General features: G+C 40.2%; 1 protein-coding gene across 1 annotated transcript in view; it reads right to left on the bottom strand.

The window, feature by feature from the left end:
* CGNL1 (cingulin like 1) overlaps positions 1 to 19,176 on the bottom strand; it is a 55,781-nt gene extending 36,605 nt beyond the window's left edge. Inside the window, 3 exon segments of the mRNA XM_039390111.1 lie at positions 673 to 767; positions 1,320 to 2,919; positions 18,953 to 19,176. Coding sequence (XP_039246045.1) covers positions 673 to 767; positions 1,320 to 2,906 — 1,682 coding nt within the window. The 5' untranslated portion in view covers positions 2,907 to 2,919; positions 18,953 to 19,176.
* Between the last annotated feature and the right edge of the window lie 224 nt (positions 19,177 to 19,400).

Genomic DNA, 19,400 nt, shown 5'->3' with positions numbered 1-19,400 from the left:
CTGTAGCTGTGGCAAGACAGATAGTCAGCATATATATATATTATTCAAACATACCGAAATTACAAGTAATTAGTACTAGGTTTTTCAAGTCCTGACTTCTGCACCATGAAATAGCATTTCAAACAGCTCCCAGATCCTGCTACAACAGGAATGCAAAGAAACTTCAATGCATTTTATGTTTTTAATTAATTTCTCCTTCATCTTTCAATAAGTTATCAGTAGAAAATACCAAGTAAAAGAGTTACAGGTGGACAAAGGATTAAATGCACAGCAACAAGAGAGCTGCTGTCAAACTTTAAGATACAACATTTTTTGTTGCTGTTTAAAAAACCCAAAGGTTTAAACTCCCATAAGGTACCATTTGAATTCTGCATTAACCTCTATATCATAAGTTTAACTCCAGAAGTATTTAAAAGACCAAGCATATTCCAATTCACAAGTTTCAAGTACATTTAATCATATCCTGCACAATACCTTCTGTAAGTCCTCATAGCCTGGGTATTTTGAGATCCTGTAACGCCTTAGAGGACACAGCTGAGATACAGAATTATCAGACAGACATTTCATTTAGTTACACCTTTGACTTCACTGTTCCACATTTTAAATGCAGTAGAAAATAAACATTGAGGAAATACAGTCTCCTCTCCAAAAGTTTTACTAATGTTTACTAACCCTTCCTTAAGGTAATTGTAAAGTATCTGTTTAGCAGTCTCTTCATTCGTTTGCTGTGCGAGATCTTGCTGGCCTTTTAAGAGATCAGGAGTTGCCTAAAAGGACAAGAAAAAATGCCAAAAGATACAATCCTATGAAAGCTGGAAATACAACCTGTACAACTGAACTTCTCCATTCTATTCTATTATGAAAACATTCATGTATTGTGGACCTCAAGTTCTCAAAGATCCACTGGAGTTTTGGCTTACTGCAAAAAGAAACCACACTCCACACCAAAAGAAAAGAAACAAACTTAATTTTGTGTAGTTACATATATTTCCGTACTCTATTTTTGTGCATTTTTGCTTACATATATTTCCATACTCTATTTTTGTGCATTTTTGAATCATCATAATATCATTTACAAAAATCTGCTTTGGCCCCACCATATTGCTTCACCCACACAAGAATAAGTTGCTTTACAAACCATGTTTTCTACACTTACAACAACAATAATTTTTATATTTACATTTCTCCAGAACAATCCCACTTGGAAGTACGCTGTGATGGGAGTTTGTTCTCGTGAAGACCAGAATACCCAACTAACAACATGACAGTTTTCATACATGAGAGTGCAAACGACAGCTTAAAGAAAAATTCAAAGTTACCTGAATATTAGGGACAGATGAACATGTTCTCACAGAAATCTTCTTGGCCCCTGAATCAGGGGAAATTGTGATTCGGTTTGGCAACAATAAAGTGGAAGTTACTGTTCTACCTTCCTCCCTCTTACTCTGCCCTGGGAGTGTAGATGACCTACACACCGAGCTCTCAGTATCGGCTCCATTTTGTTTGTGGTGCTGCAAAGAGCTGAAATTGTTGCTGTCAGTGTCTTTGACAGGCATTTGCAGTTTTCCAACACTTCGAGCAGAAATCTTCATCTCTTTGGAAAGTGACCTCTGATCCCTGGATAACTGCTTGCGAAGGCAAACTTTAGATGGTCTCAGCAAGTGCTCAGTTGACTTGCCCAAGTTTTTACTGAATTCACCTAAATAATCTGAATTTACATCAAGACCTGACGACAAGGCACTATCAACACTTCTTGATCTTTTACGATCATCTGGATGAATTCTATTCCTTTTTCCTGACCTGCCTCTCCTGTGAGGATCAACCTTCTTATCAAACTTTTCGATTAGCTGATCTACTCCTGGAAGGGACCCGGTGTCAATATCACGACCAGTTCCCGGCAAAAACGGAATGTATCTCCTGTTTTCGTGCCGATTGACGTTGTCTGCGTAGATGGCGTACTCCTGGTCATCCAGCAAGAACCTGTACAAGGAATTTGCAGAAGTGGGAGTAGCCGAGGAGGACGACGATCGCCGTGAGTCATCCAAGACCAGCCCAGTTGAATCTTGCCTGCGGAAGGGAAGCACATCTGGTCTAGGTTTTCTTGTCTCTGGATAAGAAGTGGGACTGACACACGGGGATCCTCCTGCAGGTGAAAACGGCTCTGAAACACCCACATCGCTGGGGCTGATCTTGCTACTGGGACAGTCCAACAACTGCTTATTTTGATCTTCTACTGACCTATTCAAATGTATCTTTTTTGAACTTGCTTTGGTTGGCTCTGCATGGTATGTATTTGTTTTCTGTAGGGACACTACTTTAGAGGAGGAAACCCAAGGCTTTGCTTCAGTTTTTTCATCTGCAAAAGACTTAGATTTACTGCACACAGAAGATTGGTAATTATCCAAGTTCAAGTTATTTTTTTCGGGATCATAAGGCTGTAAAAGTTCAGGATGTCTTTGAAAGTTCAACAAACTGGAGGATTTCATTGCTTCATCTTTAAAATTTGACATTCCACTTTCCTTTTCATCTACATTGGTTATCTTCAGTTTTTTAAGCATGGAAGGTTGCATGTGCTGTATTCCAGTAAATTTTGTGTGTTCGTTGATTTTATCCTCCAACTTAGAAGCAGTAATGGAGTCTGTGGCTGGCTTGTTTACAGTCTGAGAAACGACCTGCTGCTCTTTTCCAAAAGGAGGAGGATTTTCTGATAAACATCCTTCTGTATTGTTTAGTACTATGTAAGGATGTCCATCGATTCCTTGGACTCTAATACTGACACCATAAGACCCCGTCCTCAAATTCTGTGCACTTTTAGTTTTTTGAGTCTCCTCACTCGTGAGTTCAAGAGTGACTTCATAGTCTGGCTGCACGTGCTTAAACCCAGCAAAATATGGCTCCATGTCCATCAGAGGATTATAGCTGAATAGGAGAAAAATTACAAAATTGTCATTGCTTTAAATAATTTAATTATTTCATTAATTACTTTATTCACTATTCAATGTGACTATGAAGACTAATGGCAATATGCAGAGAAATCAATGGCCAAGGTAAGCAAAGCCCAAAGCAAATGTTGTGATACAAAGACAAATGTCTGACTGACAGATTCCAGGATCAACATAATGTTATTTTATCATGGCAAATGTTACCTTCACAGAGTTGGTGCTGGTTGCTTTGGAATCAAGTGACTTCAAATATAAGGAACTCTGGTTCAGTCTTCTGAGTCAAAGCAGCTTTTACTTTGGGTATCTCCACTACACTTACTGAAAGACCGTACCCTTCACAAATAATGATCATTTCATAGCCAGCAGTTAGTACCAGCCACATTAACCTTTAAACATAAGCCCGGGAGAGCAAAACACAACCAGGCAGTTTTAAGTTATGAGTTTCAGGTAACTAAAGCACTACAAGGAAAATCAATATCCTCAGTCCTCTGAGTTGTGCTTTTATGTACTTGGGTTTCAACGTTTGTTTCTAATGACATCTGAAAATAAACTTTTTCATTATCTCGTTGTCATCCCTAAGAATAAACTTAAAATGGATTAATTTAACAACCTCCCAATTGTAACCTTGTTCCAGAAAACTCCAGTTGCTATCCTAAAACAAGGTACTTTCCTGAGCAACAAAAATGGAAAAATACTGCCAGTATTTCCAAGGTTGATAGTATCATTTTCAGAAGCATTGTTAACTCCAGTCTAAATGTACCAAAACTGTTTCAGTTCTAGAAAACAATAAATTAAACCCTACCTGTGTTTTTAATGTTAAATGCCATTCTTTCTTTCTCTAAGAGCTGGGTTTGCAGGGAGTGTTAGTTTACTGTCTGATGCATATTATGAGCCAAGTGTCTACAGGCAGTGACAGTAAGAGCTGTGTCTATAAAAGAATGGAACACAAGACTGTCAGACTGATGCAAAACCTGGAGGAATAAACTTTTGAACTGAGCTGGAGAGTTGAGTAACCCCTGAAGCCTGACAAAACCAAGATCTCTAACCAACAGTGAGTAATCATCAAGAGGAGACCGAAACAAGAGGATGTCTCATGGCAAAACAAACCTCTGCAGCCAGTTTCATTCTCCGTTTATCTTGGCATGAACCACCTCCCTCAGATATTTGTCAACAGCAGAATTCTCATTTTTTCCCGATAGGGAATGAAAAAGTTTGGCTCAATATTCAGAGTATACCAGTTTCCACCCAGTTCTTCCTTCTAGCAGGACAATTCCCCTCAAAAACCTCTTCTTCTCTCTAAAAACCAACTCCAGCTCCCCCTCAACAGCAGGCTTACTTCATCCCAAGGAATCAGCATATATTTCTCTAAATACAATGCTAGATATCAAGTGATTATTTTCATGAGGAAAAAAGCAGTATCATTGTCGAAGTCTTCCTCAGCTATTAAAAGATTCAGTGAACTAGCTAAATTCCAAAACTAAATCAGGGGTTAAATTCACTTCTTAAAGTGAAGTAAACGGACACTATGAATTTGATCTACATTTAAGAACTCCTGGGGTAGGAAGAGAAACAGAAAAAGTGAAGAGACAAAGAAGGTTAAGGAAAGTGGAAAAATGAAGGAGTAAAAACAACAGAAGGAAACAGCAAGGACCAATACACTTCACGATCTCAGGCCTCTATTCTATGTATTTCTCCATACTTTTTTACCTTCTTTTCTGAATACTCACAACATCACACATTAATTAAGCTGAGACAAATATAACAAAGTAGATTCTAATCACCCAGAGTCAATGAAGACATTTCCATCAATGTAGAGGGGTTTTGACCAGGGTACTGAACTGAAATCAAGCTTCTGAACTGCACTGATGGTGACTAAGAATTCAAGGAAGGGAAAAGAGAGAGCACTGTGCAGAGTTCTAACTTAGAATATACACTGCAAAGGGACCAATCTAAGGACTGGATGCTGAGGCAGGAAGGAAACCAGGCTCTCCACTCTGGTCTTTAAACTGTCCAGCTACATTCATCCATGTCTCAAAGTTTCTTTGTTTGCTCAAGGCAACAAAAAGGAGATACTTTTAAAATTTCAAAAGTTGTTCTCAAATAAAGTAAGCATTTTGAAGCCCTTATGCTTTCCATTTTTATATTGCTGTTATATTACACAATGTTGATCTGAAGTTACTTCTCTGGGTATGTAATGAAATAATAGAAATTTAAATATTTTCCAGTCTTAGCAAAATAAAAATTACAAAGTAAAGTTTCTCAGACTTCTACATCAAATCAGCATGATGTCTAGGGAGCAAAAGACATGATTTTGTAATTGAAAATTACTAACAAAGAGACTTCAAACAGCCTGTGAAAAAAAGCAACAAAATACCACAACTTCTAAAGAGCAAGCATTTAAATTCTCAATTAATGTTATCAGAAAATACAAATTATTCAGAACTCTACTTGAAAAAATCTGGTTTGCAGAACAGTGTGCTGATACTACTCTGAGTAAGTTAAAATCACAGATGGCATATTTGCATGTGACCATGGCAGTGAAAGAAACCCCCTGATTTATACATAGTTGGTGGCACATCTGCAGAAGGTGAATATGTGAACATCTTTAAAAAAGGCTCTCCAGTTAGTGATTCCAGCAAGACTAGAAATGCCACTAAGACAAACTGCTTAGTGTATGAAACTTAACACTACACCTTCAAGCTATATATTAGTATAGATTAGCAGACCTATAAAGAGAGTAAAGTTCATCTGAATTTGCCATTAATGGTAACAATTAAAAAATACAAGAAAAAGGGGTCAATAAAAATAAACATAAAAGTTAAAAAAAGGGATTTACATCAAGCAGCATAAAGAACAGACAAGCAATAAATTACAATATGTCATATGCAGGGTGACTGCAGAAGCAGTGCTTTCAAACACGTTGCAATGTTGCTAAAAATATTAAAGAAGTAGAAAAAAAAACCCAACCCCAAACACCATCAAAAACAACCACAAAACACCAAATCCCCTACTACATAGTGGAAACAATATTTAGGTTAATAATCTGCCTTAAATTAACCGTTAATATGCTCCATTTGTCTCTAAAACCATAAAGAAGTATGTGTATTTGTCTTCTTCACGTGCATTATATACAATGAAACTCTGAATTTTACTGTAAAAAAGGATTAACCAACAATTTTTTTAAATAAAACATTTTATCTTTATGTAACTGTGGAAAAAATATATATATATGAATTCCCATTACATCAACAAGAAAGCAGCACAGATGACCCTACTGTTTAAATAGTGAAGGCTTTACTTCGAATCCCTATTTTACAGGATGTCAAGCTGCAGTGGATAACACTCACATGAACTACAGAACATCAAAAAGTTGTTTTACAACACACAAAACCATTGCAAACATTTTCAACTTAAAAATAAAAGCCTTACTGGCTTTCCTCATGCACAGCCTTTCTGAGGAAATCCCTCAAGTATGTTAATTGATTAATTACAGTCGCAGTCCCGTTTCCACACACACGTTGGTCAGCTGGAATCTCCGGCTTTGGCAGGGTTCCAGCAGCACATGAGGGTGGGAGCACTGAGGCTGCTCCTCTCCCATCTGTCTGCCCCACTCCTCTGCTGGATGTCAGCGGGGCAGAAATGCAAAGCTCTGAAAGCTCCGGTGGCTGGGTACACACCTCTGCCAGGGAACGCTCAGGTAAAGGCAACCAGCCCCCTGCTCCATCCCACGGCTTCTGACACAGGGCAGGGGGCACAGCTGGGGGCCCTGACAGCCACAGCTGCCCCCTTTTAATCTTCTCTAAGTCTGCTGAAGCCCTCAAATGTTATGACAAAACAGCTTGTTTAGTCTTAAGCTTATGAGAAGAGATTAGATATTTAAACAGTATTTGGGAAGATATTTTCCCTGTTTGTGGGGCTCCTTATTAATTATTTTAAAAGAAAATATTTTTTTTTAAATAGAGGGTGATATAAATCCTAATTCCAGGTTTTCTACAAAACTAATACTTTAAATTTTAAATATAACTTGCTAGTCATTTTATTTGCTGTCTCAGAGTTTAAAAATACAACTTTCAGAAAACACAAGGAAAGTCTGAAGCTAAAGACTTTTACCTAAAGTCTTAATTAGGTAAAAGACTATCATTCTATTATATTATAAAATCAGTTCTTATCTCCTATCTGTGAAGCAAGTATCATTACAACATCATATAAAAATTAATTGGGACTTAAGAAATGACTACTTCAATAATTTTTTTTTTAAATATTCTACTTGCTAAAACAACAGGGAATATAGTCAAGGCCACACAATCACCAGTATCTTGCAGAGATTAAAAGTTCTACGCAGTTTAGAACCATATAAGTATATTGACACCTTCTGATTGGTATCTTCACATGCTCTTCATACCAAGCTACATTTTTTTTGAGCCATAAAGTTTCTCCTGAAAACTTGCAAACAGTTCAGAAAACAAAGAGCCAGATTTTCTACAGTTGCACCATAGAAACTTAAAGAGCTGGATTTACTGATCATCATTTAAAGCAAATCCAAAAGAACACTAATAAAGATGAAGGAAACATAGTCAAGCACAAAGAAAGCAAGTTGACTCCACAAGGTAACACATGAAGTTTTACTGAGACCACTGAAGCGTATTGACTGTGTGTCCCAGATAAGTTATTTTATTCAAAAGTTCAACAAAAGAGTAATTTTCAATCAAACATAGCCTTGGAAAATGTCAAGAGCTGAAAAAAACTTGCGTAATGAGTTTATCAGATTCAGGCTGAGCCTGCAGGCCCAAGTCTTTGGATCTACACAGGCCCTTTCTCCCTCTGACACCACGAGAACCATGTGTAGTCCCTGTGTGGTCACACCTCCTTTCACCAGGCTACAGGCTCAAGTTCCTTAAACAGTTGCCAATATGTTGGTTTGAGATGCTTCACTGGATGTATATTACCAACTGACTCTAAAAATATAGGCCTTAACACACTATCCCCAAACCCTAAAGTTGCAGCACCCCCTTATCTCAGCTTGGACAACCCTCCCTGCTCCTTTCGCGAGCCCCCAGCGTGCAGCCACAGCTTTACTGATCCGGCAAAAAAAGGAGCAGTTTTCTATCAGATCAGCAAGAAAGGCAGCAGGGAATGATGGGATCCCCTATTTTGTCAGCAGCATGGCCTTGGACTGCTTGAGGCCATCAGAAAATTTCAAGCTGAATTTGTGTTTTAACTCCATTTTCAGGGATAGAAACCTTTCAAAACTTCTACAAACAAAGACACCTGTCACTCAAAGCTCTTCAGGCCTTTCAGTTTTGGGATTTCCTCCTAAAATAAGACTTCAAAAAGGTGTTAAACCATTCATTTTAAATACAGGCCTCAGTAGATATGGAAGTCCCATATTTTATCATTACTCAGAAAAGGTTTCATTTTTCTGAACAACTCCTTTTTGCCAAAAATGATGGCATTTTTGTTTATAAAGAGAACTTGTCAGCAGAGGTTCTCATGTCTGAAAATCCAATACTCTGCATATTCTTCCGTAGCATTTTGTTCTTCAGTGGTGATACGATACTTTACAAAGAACCACAGGAGATGAACACTGAAGGTTTAACAGGCAAAAAGCATTTTTTTTTTCAAATTCCTTTAAAACATTTTCTTTCACAGCTATTTTACAGTTAGCTAACAGCAGCTATGTGAGACCTGCCTACAAAAAAAGAAAGTCTCTGTCATCTGGAACCCTGACTGCTCTCCCTGACAACATGAGCAGAAAAGAGTGCTTTTGAGAAACACACTCCTGTGCCAGACTTGTCTGTTCCCTTCTTAGCATTACAGCATCACAGAGGCATGGAATGTCTCCACTCATCCATTTCAGTTCTTCTTTAGCCAAATCTGCAAGAGAGATTTATCCAAAAAAATTGCCTTCCCAATCCTGTTAATGCCAAACTCTGCATGTGAAGCTTCTCTTCTGTATCCTGCCCACGCACCCTCACCACAAAGCCTCCAACACATCTGTCCCACCTTCTGCTCCAGCCTGAGACCAACCAGCTGCACTGCACACACAGGCAGAGGTGCTGACCAGCATGTGGGGGGATACACTATCCCACCAACAGACACGTTCCTTGACCTCCCTAAAGAGCCACAGACCCCTTACAGGTATTGCCTCACACCATACGTAGGCTCCTTTTGTACACAAGCAGCAAGGGAATATGGAAGAATAAAATGACATTTGGTTCCATGTCATTTATTTCCAAATTTTCTTCCCACAAGAAAAAAAAATAAGTCACTGCCCATATTATTTAATCGGTGTTTTTTTTGAAAAGTGGGATGTAACAGTTTATGGATGTTTACTCCAGATTTTCCACATGCACAGCAAAATGCCAGGAAGGCACTATAAAATTTGTCCTCCGGCCTTACGTAACATTGAGCTTGCCCTCCAAACTAAATAATGGATTCTCTGTGCAGCTGAATATTCAGAAAGTATCAGCAATATCACACAAAGTGGGTGTGAGGGCAATAATAAATGACAGAGCTATGGAAAAAGGACAGGAAATAACTTTAGGAGAGAACAGGATGGAAAACTTACATACTGTGAGGGTAAAGAAAAGGAATTGGACAGGATAACTCATGGAAAGACCAAAACTGCAATGTTTTTATACTTGATGGAACACAGTTTCGCAAACATGCCTTGCAAGTAGGAGGGGAAACTTCCTCATTGTCAATCCTACCTAAAATTTGCTTCTGCACAAGACAAACGGGCCTGGGTTGCTGTCCCTTTCATGCCATATGGAAGACAGCTCTGGGGTACCTGATAAGTTTATTTGATCTACTGCTCACAGGGGAGCAGAAGGCAGAAAAGTGAAATTTTAAAGTTCTACATACGAGACTGTAAAAAAAGTCAGTGAAAGTCATTGAAGAGCAAACTGACAATATCCAGCAACAGAAAGATACCTGAAACAACAATTTTACCATCTTTTAAACAGATTCCTTATCCCCACTGAAGATTTTTTTCCTACTTCAGGCATATTGTTTTGTGTATATAAAATTATATTTGTATCATATCTGGCAGTCACTCTCCACAATTATTAGAAAGAAAATTATGACAGTTACAATATACAATGAAACTTCCACATAATTTATTTTTTCCCCTGTACTGTCTGTAAACTGCCACTCCCTGTCTAGTGGTCAAAATTCAAAACTTTCAAAAGGCCTAACAAAGGATTTTCTATAATACAGTGTCATAGTATATCTGCAGGCACTAATGGGGAAAAAAATTACTCAGAGAGATTTCTTTTATTATTGGTCAGCTGTTCTGATGTCAGCATCAAAGACCTAACTAAAACATCTACAAATGAAGAACTGGAAAAAAGACTGCTGAGTTTTCAAATATTCATTCCCTTTTAAACCAGCCCAAAAGCTTCATGTCCCACCTCTTCTTCCTGCTTGTCAGAAGGAAAGAGACTGTGAAAAATCTTATACTTCAATAAAATCAGGAGTAACTGGGAACCTAAGCCACATGGCATATATTTTTCAAAACTCCATATACCAGTGTTACACTGCAAAGACTTATGCTTGGTATCACACACACACAAAATACCAAATCAAGGTAGCTCTTCAGCATCCAAGACAGGGCTGCCCTGTTATTATAGGTAGAATCACCCTTACACAGCTCATACAAAGCTAGCAGATTTTATATTCTTTAAAAAATACTACATATAAATGAATGTACAAGCTATTTTTAAACTTAGTACTAGATCCCATCCAGCACCTCAGACACAGTCCCTCTGTGCATCTCTATGACCAACTGGTGCAGTGCAAAGAGAAAAGGCCCAGCTGTGACCTGCTGCCTTCCACTCTGGCCCCAGGACTGCAAACCCAACCTGCAAACCCAACCTGCACTGCTCTGCCACCACACTCACACCCCCGGCCAGGCCAAGGCGTGCACAGGGCCCAGGGGGAAAAGCAAATGCTGCAGGCCCACACCCCCACGCTGCAAGTGGGTCACTCAACCCTCCCTTTGAAAGCAGGAATTCCAGCCTCCACACCAGAAGCCGTGGAGGTCTGTGCTGTGCCTTCCGTAAACTCAACGTGAGTTTTTTTCCTTCGGCCAAGTTGTGATTAACCATGGTAGTCATACACCTTTGGGTGCATAATGGAAAATGAGGTCCAGCCACGAACACCGACCCACAGAAGGAAGCACTCCATCACAGTAATGCATTTTTGTAGGAAGTATTTCAACGCTTCTGAATCAATTACTTTCATTTCTATTCTGTGAAAAATACCATTCTCTGTTCTGATTTCACGTGGCAGACTAGGGATGAGAAGTAAGAACTTCCTGCAGGATGAAAATTCAAAATAATGCTTTTCTTCCCTTAGGTATTAGTGGAAACAAACAGCCATGCTTCAGTTAGCATGGATTACAGATATTATTTTATCAATTTCTCCTGAAACACAGTATAGCAAAGAGCACAATCTTTGGGTTTGCTGCCTTACAGCTTCAGTTCTGCCCAAATACTAAACAACATTATTCAGACACGCAGCCAATAAAATAGAACATCAGCAGCCACCTTTCCAAGGACAGGAAGAGGATTGTATTTAATAAAGACTGTCTGTGGAGAGAGCTATTAAAAGCACTTAGAGCAAAAGATACTGTTCACTTGCTTACAACATGGTTCATACTCCCTCTGGCTGAAAATTGTTGTGTGTAAGGAAGTCTCAGTGCCTAAAATGTAAAACATCTTGTTAGTCCTATGAAAGTATGTGACAGATCAGCCAAGTACTGGAGCTGTGTGACATGCAGCAGGTTTTGTTGGCTTATTTATTGCTTGGGGTTTGTTTTTTTTTCAAAATTAAAATCTGCTTCAATGGCTGTAAGTCAACAACAAGATATTTTGGCAGATCCTCAGGTCTCATAAATTGTCAAAGTTTTATTGAAAACAAGGACATAATATATAGATCCAATTTTCTTTATCTGCTATGTATGAATGCATGTAGCAATTTTACAGGATTTATCCCCAAAGGAAATAACACATGACCTACTAACCTTGCTTACTGAGTGGAAATTAAAGCCTTAATTTTTGCTAATGATGAAAATACTAAGAAACCCCCAAATTTCTCATGGAATATTCTAAACTATATTATATATACTGCATCATATATACTTTGTATCGTTATTAAAAAGCTCTCTTTTTCTTTATTGAAATAGTTTGTTTCCAGATTCTCCCAAATCATAAGCAAAACGGAATCAGAGACAAAAAAAAGGCAACATTAAAAGTATACTAAAATAGAAGTCAACCTGTATCTGAAATATAGTTCTAAGAAACTAATTCATGTTATCTGTAGTGACCAGTCCCAGGTCCTGTATATTGTGACCCAAGTTAAGTCACTGGAGGGAGATGGAGAGTTACATTTGTTTATTAATAGTTACTTTGGTACAAGCTCTATGTGGACACAAATACCTGTGTTATATCCTTGTGCCGTGATACTGTTTCATCTCCCAGACAGGCTCAGATACACCTCTATAAGTTCTTTTTTGCCACTAAAAGGAAGTCCAATTACTGGGGTTATCTACTTGCCCTTTAAGTATCTCGACAGTAGTGCACTACAATTAACATTCATAAACTTCAAATACAAAATGTAAGTGAACACCAAAACCTTATAAACACTTATCACAGAGTTAATTATATACACGTGAGACAACCACGCTCAGTTTTCCTTCATTTTTATGAACTTGCAAAGGAGAAGGTTAAAACCAAGAAAAAAAGAGTAATAAAGTCACCAAGAGGATATTTTATTTTATATACTTTCTCTTAGTTCATCAAATTCTAAATGTTCCTATCTGTTGAAGTATTGACAGAAACAACAGCTGAGTGACACAAGAACACTTACTCATTCTAAAAGCAGTTTGTGATTTCAAAGACAATAGCTGGTTTGTATCCAAACATCTGACAGGATTACACTCACTCCACAAGAGATTCTATGTTGATTCACTACATTTTCCTCCCATTGTCAGTGTTAGAAACTGTATTTTGTTCCAAAGGAAATTATCTTCATACATCCCAATAATATCATTATTGTTTCAATCGAAGAGAGTATCCTGTTCATATTTTTAGAGGCTTGAGCAAAAAAATCTCAAGTTTGTTAAGAGTCTCTTAAAAAGCCCTTCTCAAAGAAATGAAGACAGAGTTAGGGCAACTTTGGTTAAAAAGTTTTGCAAGTGCTTCAAAACCACAAATTTACTTGTAATACTATCTAACATAAACAGATCAATAAATAATAAAAGGTTCCTTACCCCAAAAATTATTCCTTCACCTTAAATGTGGCATTTCATTGGACTTTCTTCTCACTATTCCCACCCCGAAATATAATCTTGTCTACAGGAATTACAGTTACAGCAACACAACAGATGCAATCAGCATAACCCTGATTATACATGCATAAGTTATTCCTAAATAAAATTAATGAGGAACTGTATGAGCTCAACTGCTTGCAAAGAGCAAGGTCTCACCTATATGAAGAGACACAGAACCCGGTTAATCCCTATGGAGATGCCAGTATTCAAGTACAAAAACGACATGTAAAAGAGGCTGCAGGAGTCATATTTACACAGCCAACATAAGGCCACAGCTTCATGTGTATTCAAGCTAGTTATGCCTCCCACTTTTCTATTGTTAAACTTTGTCTTAATTACATTGTATTCTTTAAACTCTTGGCTTCACACCCATCTGGTTTCTTTCAACTAACTCAACCATGCGTTTTCCAACTTAAATATGCAGCCAGGACTGCAGGCCCTGAGCCCAGGCACCACCAGACAAGATGATATCATCACACTCTGTCTGAGACACGAGCTGAGGAGAGGAGAGGCTGCAAAACTCCAGAGGAAAGGAGCTTCCCAGTGTGCTGCACTGCAGCGCCACGAGCTGCAGCACTCAGAAGGGCTTCCAAAGCCTCTGAGGTCAGCGTTGCCTGGTGTGGGCCCTGCCTGCACGCTGAGCACAGGTTTAACCAGCTCCCACTTCTCACCTTCACACTGGAATAGCGTTAATTACTGGGGGGAAATGAGAGAGGTAGGGCTGCTTCTTTATGAAGCTTGAAGTGTTTGTGGAATTATAATGTAACATTACATGCCATTGTTCTTCTAAATAAAGGCTGCTACTGCCAAACATTTGCTCCCTGCGTATAACAGCTAATGGTGGGCAAATGAGCGTATGTGGGATACCCCAACCCATTACCAATTTCAACAAGGCCTCAAAATATTCTGAGCTTAACTCACATCACTGAAAACATTCCCCATCTCTCTGTAAAAGCTTAAATTTTCCCCACCACGTCCACCTTTTGCTTTCTGATGAAACAGAACACAAATAACTACCCACTTCTACGTGTGTTTATGCACCTGAAAAACATCTGCCATTCTAATAAACTTCAGTAGCTCTCAGAGATCTTTCAATAGAATTTAAAATGAGGTTAAAACATTCCTAATGGCTGGTAAATACTTATCAGGCTTCTGCAAGTGTCTCTGAGAGTTTATGTACACACGCACAGAAATACATAAGCACATATGTAAATACGTAAGCATGGGCAGCTCAGACAATGCATCTCCTTTTCATACTGTATTTAGTTTCCACATCCACATTTTGGCTCCTTTTAAACAGTGTGTGTAATGTACATGCAACTAAAGTATTATGAAGTGCTGCAAATGCCTGGAGTAAAAATCTTGTCATGCTCAGACTCAGAGAGTCACGGAGCTATTTGAATGGTAATGACTCTTGCACGCCTGGGGACCCTCACAAAAAAGGACCATTGTGGTAATAATTGAGGCATCTCCCAGTCTTACCAATCTCCCTGATGTTTTTTTGAAGGCTAAGTGCTTTCTGAGATGTTCCTCCAATCACATTTATTCCTCATCACTCTCTGTCTTCACCAAAATCAAGTAGAACTTGAAAAGGTTCTTATAGAACACTGATTTTAAATCTCATACTGTCAACCTGGTTAATGAATCTCATAAACACAAAAGATGAACCAATTTAATTTAAAACAGTTAATTTGCCTAAAAATTTAGAGGCATTCACATGTTTGGCTATGGATTTTGTCATCCGCTCTATTTCACATAAAATGGAAGGTTATAAGCCTACATTTGGATAAACTCCTTCAAGGAGGCTGCCAGCTCTGTTGGCAAAGATGCTACAAGACCACAACAAATACACTGCACTCTAATCCCAAACAGTGGTGACTCCATGACTACCACTCCACTAAATCTTCAGTACATACATTCCTAACATGTTCATTTCTCAGGTTTGAACATTAAATTTTCACATTTGGCTATACTGAAATGTATTACCATTTTAATCTAACACCACTCAGAGAGTCAAGGTCAAAGCAGTTTCTGAAATGTGTTAATGTTTCCAGATAAACATGCCTGGAATAAACATTCCATGAACACGTAAAGCACTTTCCCTCACACAATAACCCGGTAATGGAGTGTTCTCAGTGGGCAGATTCTCTATTCTGCCAATTAAAAATAGAAATAGCAAAAAAAAACACCAACCCTTTTTGGGGTTTTTGCACATCCTACCAACACAACATTTTTAAAAAAGTTGTAAAACTATCAAACCTAAGTTCAGGATGCTGAAGTCTGTACCATCTTCCTCAGTATGCAGTTTGTTGAGACCCGGCAACAAAACAGGAGGAATTCTAACATCTTCACTTCATCCTGGCCATTCAAGTCGGTCGTTAATCTCGATACTGTAAATAGGCAATTCTTTGCAAAGCCTGGCTCTGAATGGTCTCTCTGAACTGATCAGGTAGATGATAACCTCCTCCTACCACTAAAAAAGGAAGGAGAAGGGAGACAGACAGAAGAAAGAATAAACACAAATCTCTTTAGCCTGCTTTATCTGAACACATGAGCAGTAGGCAGCAGGTAGATGCAACATTTCTGCTGACATTCAGAGTTGCACTCAAAGGGTGCAGAAGTGTAAAAAATGCCCCATTATTTTATTGTTCATTGCCATTTCTCAGAAATCTCTTTGTATCACTGATCCTGACCAGATTCTTGCCGGTTCCCTCCTAACAACACAGGTGGATGCTGCCACAGGCTGAACATTGCTTTGCATAATCAGAGTCATGTGCTTGATATTAATATGCACATTTTCAGGTTACCTCCATAATAGAAAGGCCATATGATAATGACATTATCACCACTATGACTTCAAAAAGCACAAATGGTAAAACAGCAGACTACAGAATGAAACTGGGATGGTCTACTTTTTATTTCTGACATTGGCAGAATTATTTGGCCTCAAAGTACCTAAGTAGCTATTTTTAAATAATAACCTGCCCGCCATGGTCCAGGCTGAATAACTCCTTGCACACATGTTCATCCTGAATTGCTCCATGACAAAAGATTTAAAAATTCACATTTGAGGTCATGCCATTTCACCTACACATTTCAGATGACACTGCAGAACCCAGACAAACCAGTTTCACCAATACTCCCAGAAAGATCAACTTCCTATTACACAATGTAAACCAGAAGAAGGAACTGTCACCAATTCTTTCCTGCACCTTTGTCATCCTCCTTACACAGGATATACCTGTGTATTTTTGCAGCGAATTAAATTCCACATCCCCTACACGTACCTTCCCAGGGCAACCTAAGTGCATTTTGAGACATTTTACTACTGACAGGGAGATCCAATGATGCAATTAACAGAAACTAAAATCAGCTGGTTTACTTGGAGGCAGTTCAGGCAGCCTAAGCAGTCATCCCATTCATTAGATTTAAAAGCAAAATGCAACTAAGTCAGATACTGAGAACGAAAAAACCCCAAGCCAGTTGTGTGGAGCAGATAGGCTCTTTAGAATATTCCTGCAAATTCTGTAACCAAAGAGGTTAGCAATGATAAGGCCTGGTTTTTCATTACTGTCCTAACACTAGTTATGTTTGCTAAAATAATCCCTTCTAGTGTGTATTTGCATTGTAGTGGGATTTAGAAACAGTTAATGTCAGCTGCAACTCAAGGTGTATGTAAACCAACTAGGAATACTTTTCCTATGATTAACATATTTCAGAAACACCTCTAAATTGTAAATACATACACATAAAAATATCAGTCCCTTTGCAGTATACTTCATTTGAAGCAATGCATTTTTTATCTCATTTTAATTATAAAAATACCCATGACTATTAAACTGGAAAACTATCTGCTACTAACAATTACCTCCTCTTACGTGAAAGATTATCTTAATAACCTCAGAAAATTTTAATAAAAATTTGAAGCATTGCTTTCTTATTTTACAGAGTTTTCTGTTTAAAAAGTGTAGCTGTGTCTCAAAAAGAATAACATACATTAAAAAGCAGTGTAATTGCCTTTCATTACATGACAAACTTCATCTCCTTTGTAAAACATGCTGCTTATTACACTGTTAATGGTATGCTCCAATACTGTATGAAAAACTTTCATTCCTATTTATAATATTTTTCCAAAAGAAAGGACCCAAATTCAAACTAACACTATAATTATTTTTTAAAAAAAAAGCTTACAGCAACTTGGTACGCTTTTACATTAATCAGCAGTAACCACATCTGGCTTAGTACACACTGTGAGCATAAGCAGTTTTATTCTGGGTCTAACATGAGAAAAAAAACGAGACAATTCAACAACTGACACTTCTAGAAAATATAATTGCAAGTCAAACAAGTTCTTACAAAGCACCTTTAAAAAGTAAAGAGTGGTTTGGTTTTGCCATTTTAATTATATTTTTATACAGGTTTTAAAGTTCTGTTAAAGCCAGCTATGAAAGAGATTTATAACTATGAGACGTGACAGTTGTCAGCATAAGCGTCAGACACCAAATCCATCAAATTCCCACGGATGTGCCACAAATCAGGATATTCCAGGGGCTTTCTGATTCACCTACAGGATTCACTTTTATGAGTCCAAGCAAGTTAAACATAGTGTAGATGTTCAGAAAAATAGAACAACTTTCAAGAATAGGTTTCTACTATTTCTATTTTGACAATTATTCAATGTACATGGCAGTAATTTAAAAAAAAATACTTACATGCTAAAAACAGGAGAAAGATAAAAGCTGCAACAACTATTCTTCTGTCAACTGCAAACGTTCATGCAAACTCACCACAAAAGTTATATCGCAGCACTGATCTCCCCATAAAGTTGTCATCAAATGGGAAGGATATAAATTATATCAGATGCAAAGTTAATTGGGAAGAAGAACAAATGGCAGAACTGCCGTTCTAAGCTTTTCCCATGAAGAAGGGAACACACACAACGCGGACACACCCTTTCGCAAAAAATAAAAAAATAAAAGAAAAAAAGAAAAAAAGAAAAACAAACGCTAATTTGCGGAATAAAAGGCAGATGAAGAAGTCAAGAGTGCCCTGAGCCCAGGAATGCCAGGAATCCCCGGAGGAATGCGTGCGGGCAGGCGGTCCTGGCGCCCCGCGGGGGCTCCGGCCGCGCCCGCCCACCTGGAACCCGGGGCGGGCAGCAGCACCTCCAGCTGCGGCTCCGGGGCAGCCGCTCGGGGGGAGAACCCCGCTCCTGACAGCCCCCAGTAGAAACGAAGGCAGACTCGGGTCTTACCGGAGTCCGCTCTCCTCGCAGCGCCCTCTCCCCTCCGCCGCTCAGCCCGCCCGCCCCGGGGCGGCCCCGCCGCCGCTTCGCCAGCACAGCCCCGAGGAGCGCCCGGGGGAAGCGCTGCCCCGGCGCTGCTCCAGCCGCTCTCCGGGCGTGCGGGGACAGCCGCGCTGGTGCCTCCTCGCCCCCGGGAGGGCCCGGCGCCCTCGGCCTTTGGGAATGCGCGTGTTTAACGGAGCAGAGGGAAGCAGCGATCCGGGGCGCCTCAGGAGCCGCCCCCACAGCCGAGGGCGGCAGTCCCGCGCGGCCACCGACCCCGTGCCCGCCGCGCTCCCGTCACAGCCCCGTGCCCGCCCGGCCCCGGCGGGGAGAGCCGGGCGACGCCGTGCCCCCCTCAGCCCCCAGACCGCCCGCCGCCGCTCTCCTCACCCGTCCCGGGCCGCGTCTCTCGCTCTCCCTCAGGGAGATCCGCACCAACTCCGTGCCACTCTCCCCGCCAGCCGCGCTCGCCGCCGGAGCCGAGAGCGGACTGCCCGCCCCTCCAGCGGGGGAGGGGGCGCCGGGGCCGGGCCGGGGAGGAGCCAGGCGGGGGACACTCCCGCAGGTGAGTCCGGGGCTTCCTCTTGCTTTGTTGCCCGCCCGCGGCCTTTTCTTTGCGTGAGTGGGAGTGCGGCGCGCCGGGACCTCCCCGACAGACACCTATAGCCCGCAAAGGGAGGGGAGGGCGCCCCGCGCCTCCTCAGCTCGGGCTGCGGCGAACCGCGCCGGGACGGAGCGGGGTGACCGCAACAACCCGCCGAGGAAGAAACCCGCGCGCTGTCGGTGGAGGCCGCCTGACAGCCGGGTTTGTTTTCCCTCGCCGTGCGGAGGCGGCTGG

Source organism: Pipra filicauda, unplaced genomic scaffold (assembly GCF_003945595.2).
Source record: "Pipra filicauda isolate LSUMZ 115617 unplaced genomic scaffold, ASM394559v2 scaffold7_size6619720_pilon, whole genome shotgun sequence".
Classification (NCBI taxonomy): domain Eukaryota; kingdom Metazoa; phylum Chordata; class Aves; order Passeriformes; family Pipridae; genus Pipra; species Pipra filicauda.
This window is presented reverse-complemented; position numbering and strand designations above follow the sequence as displayed.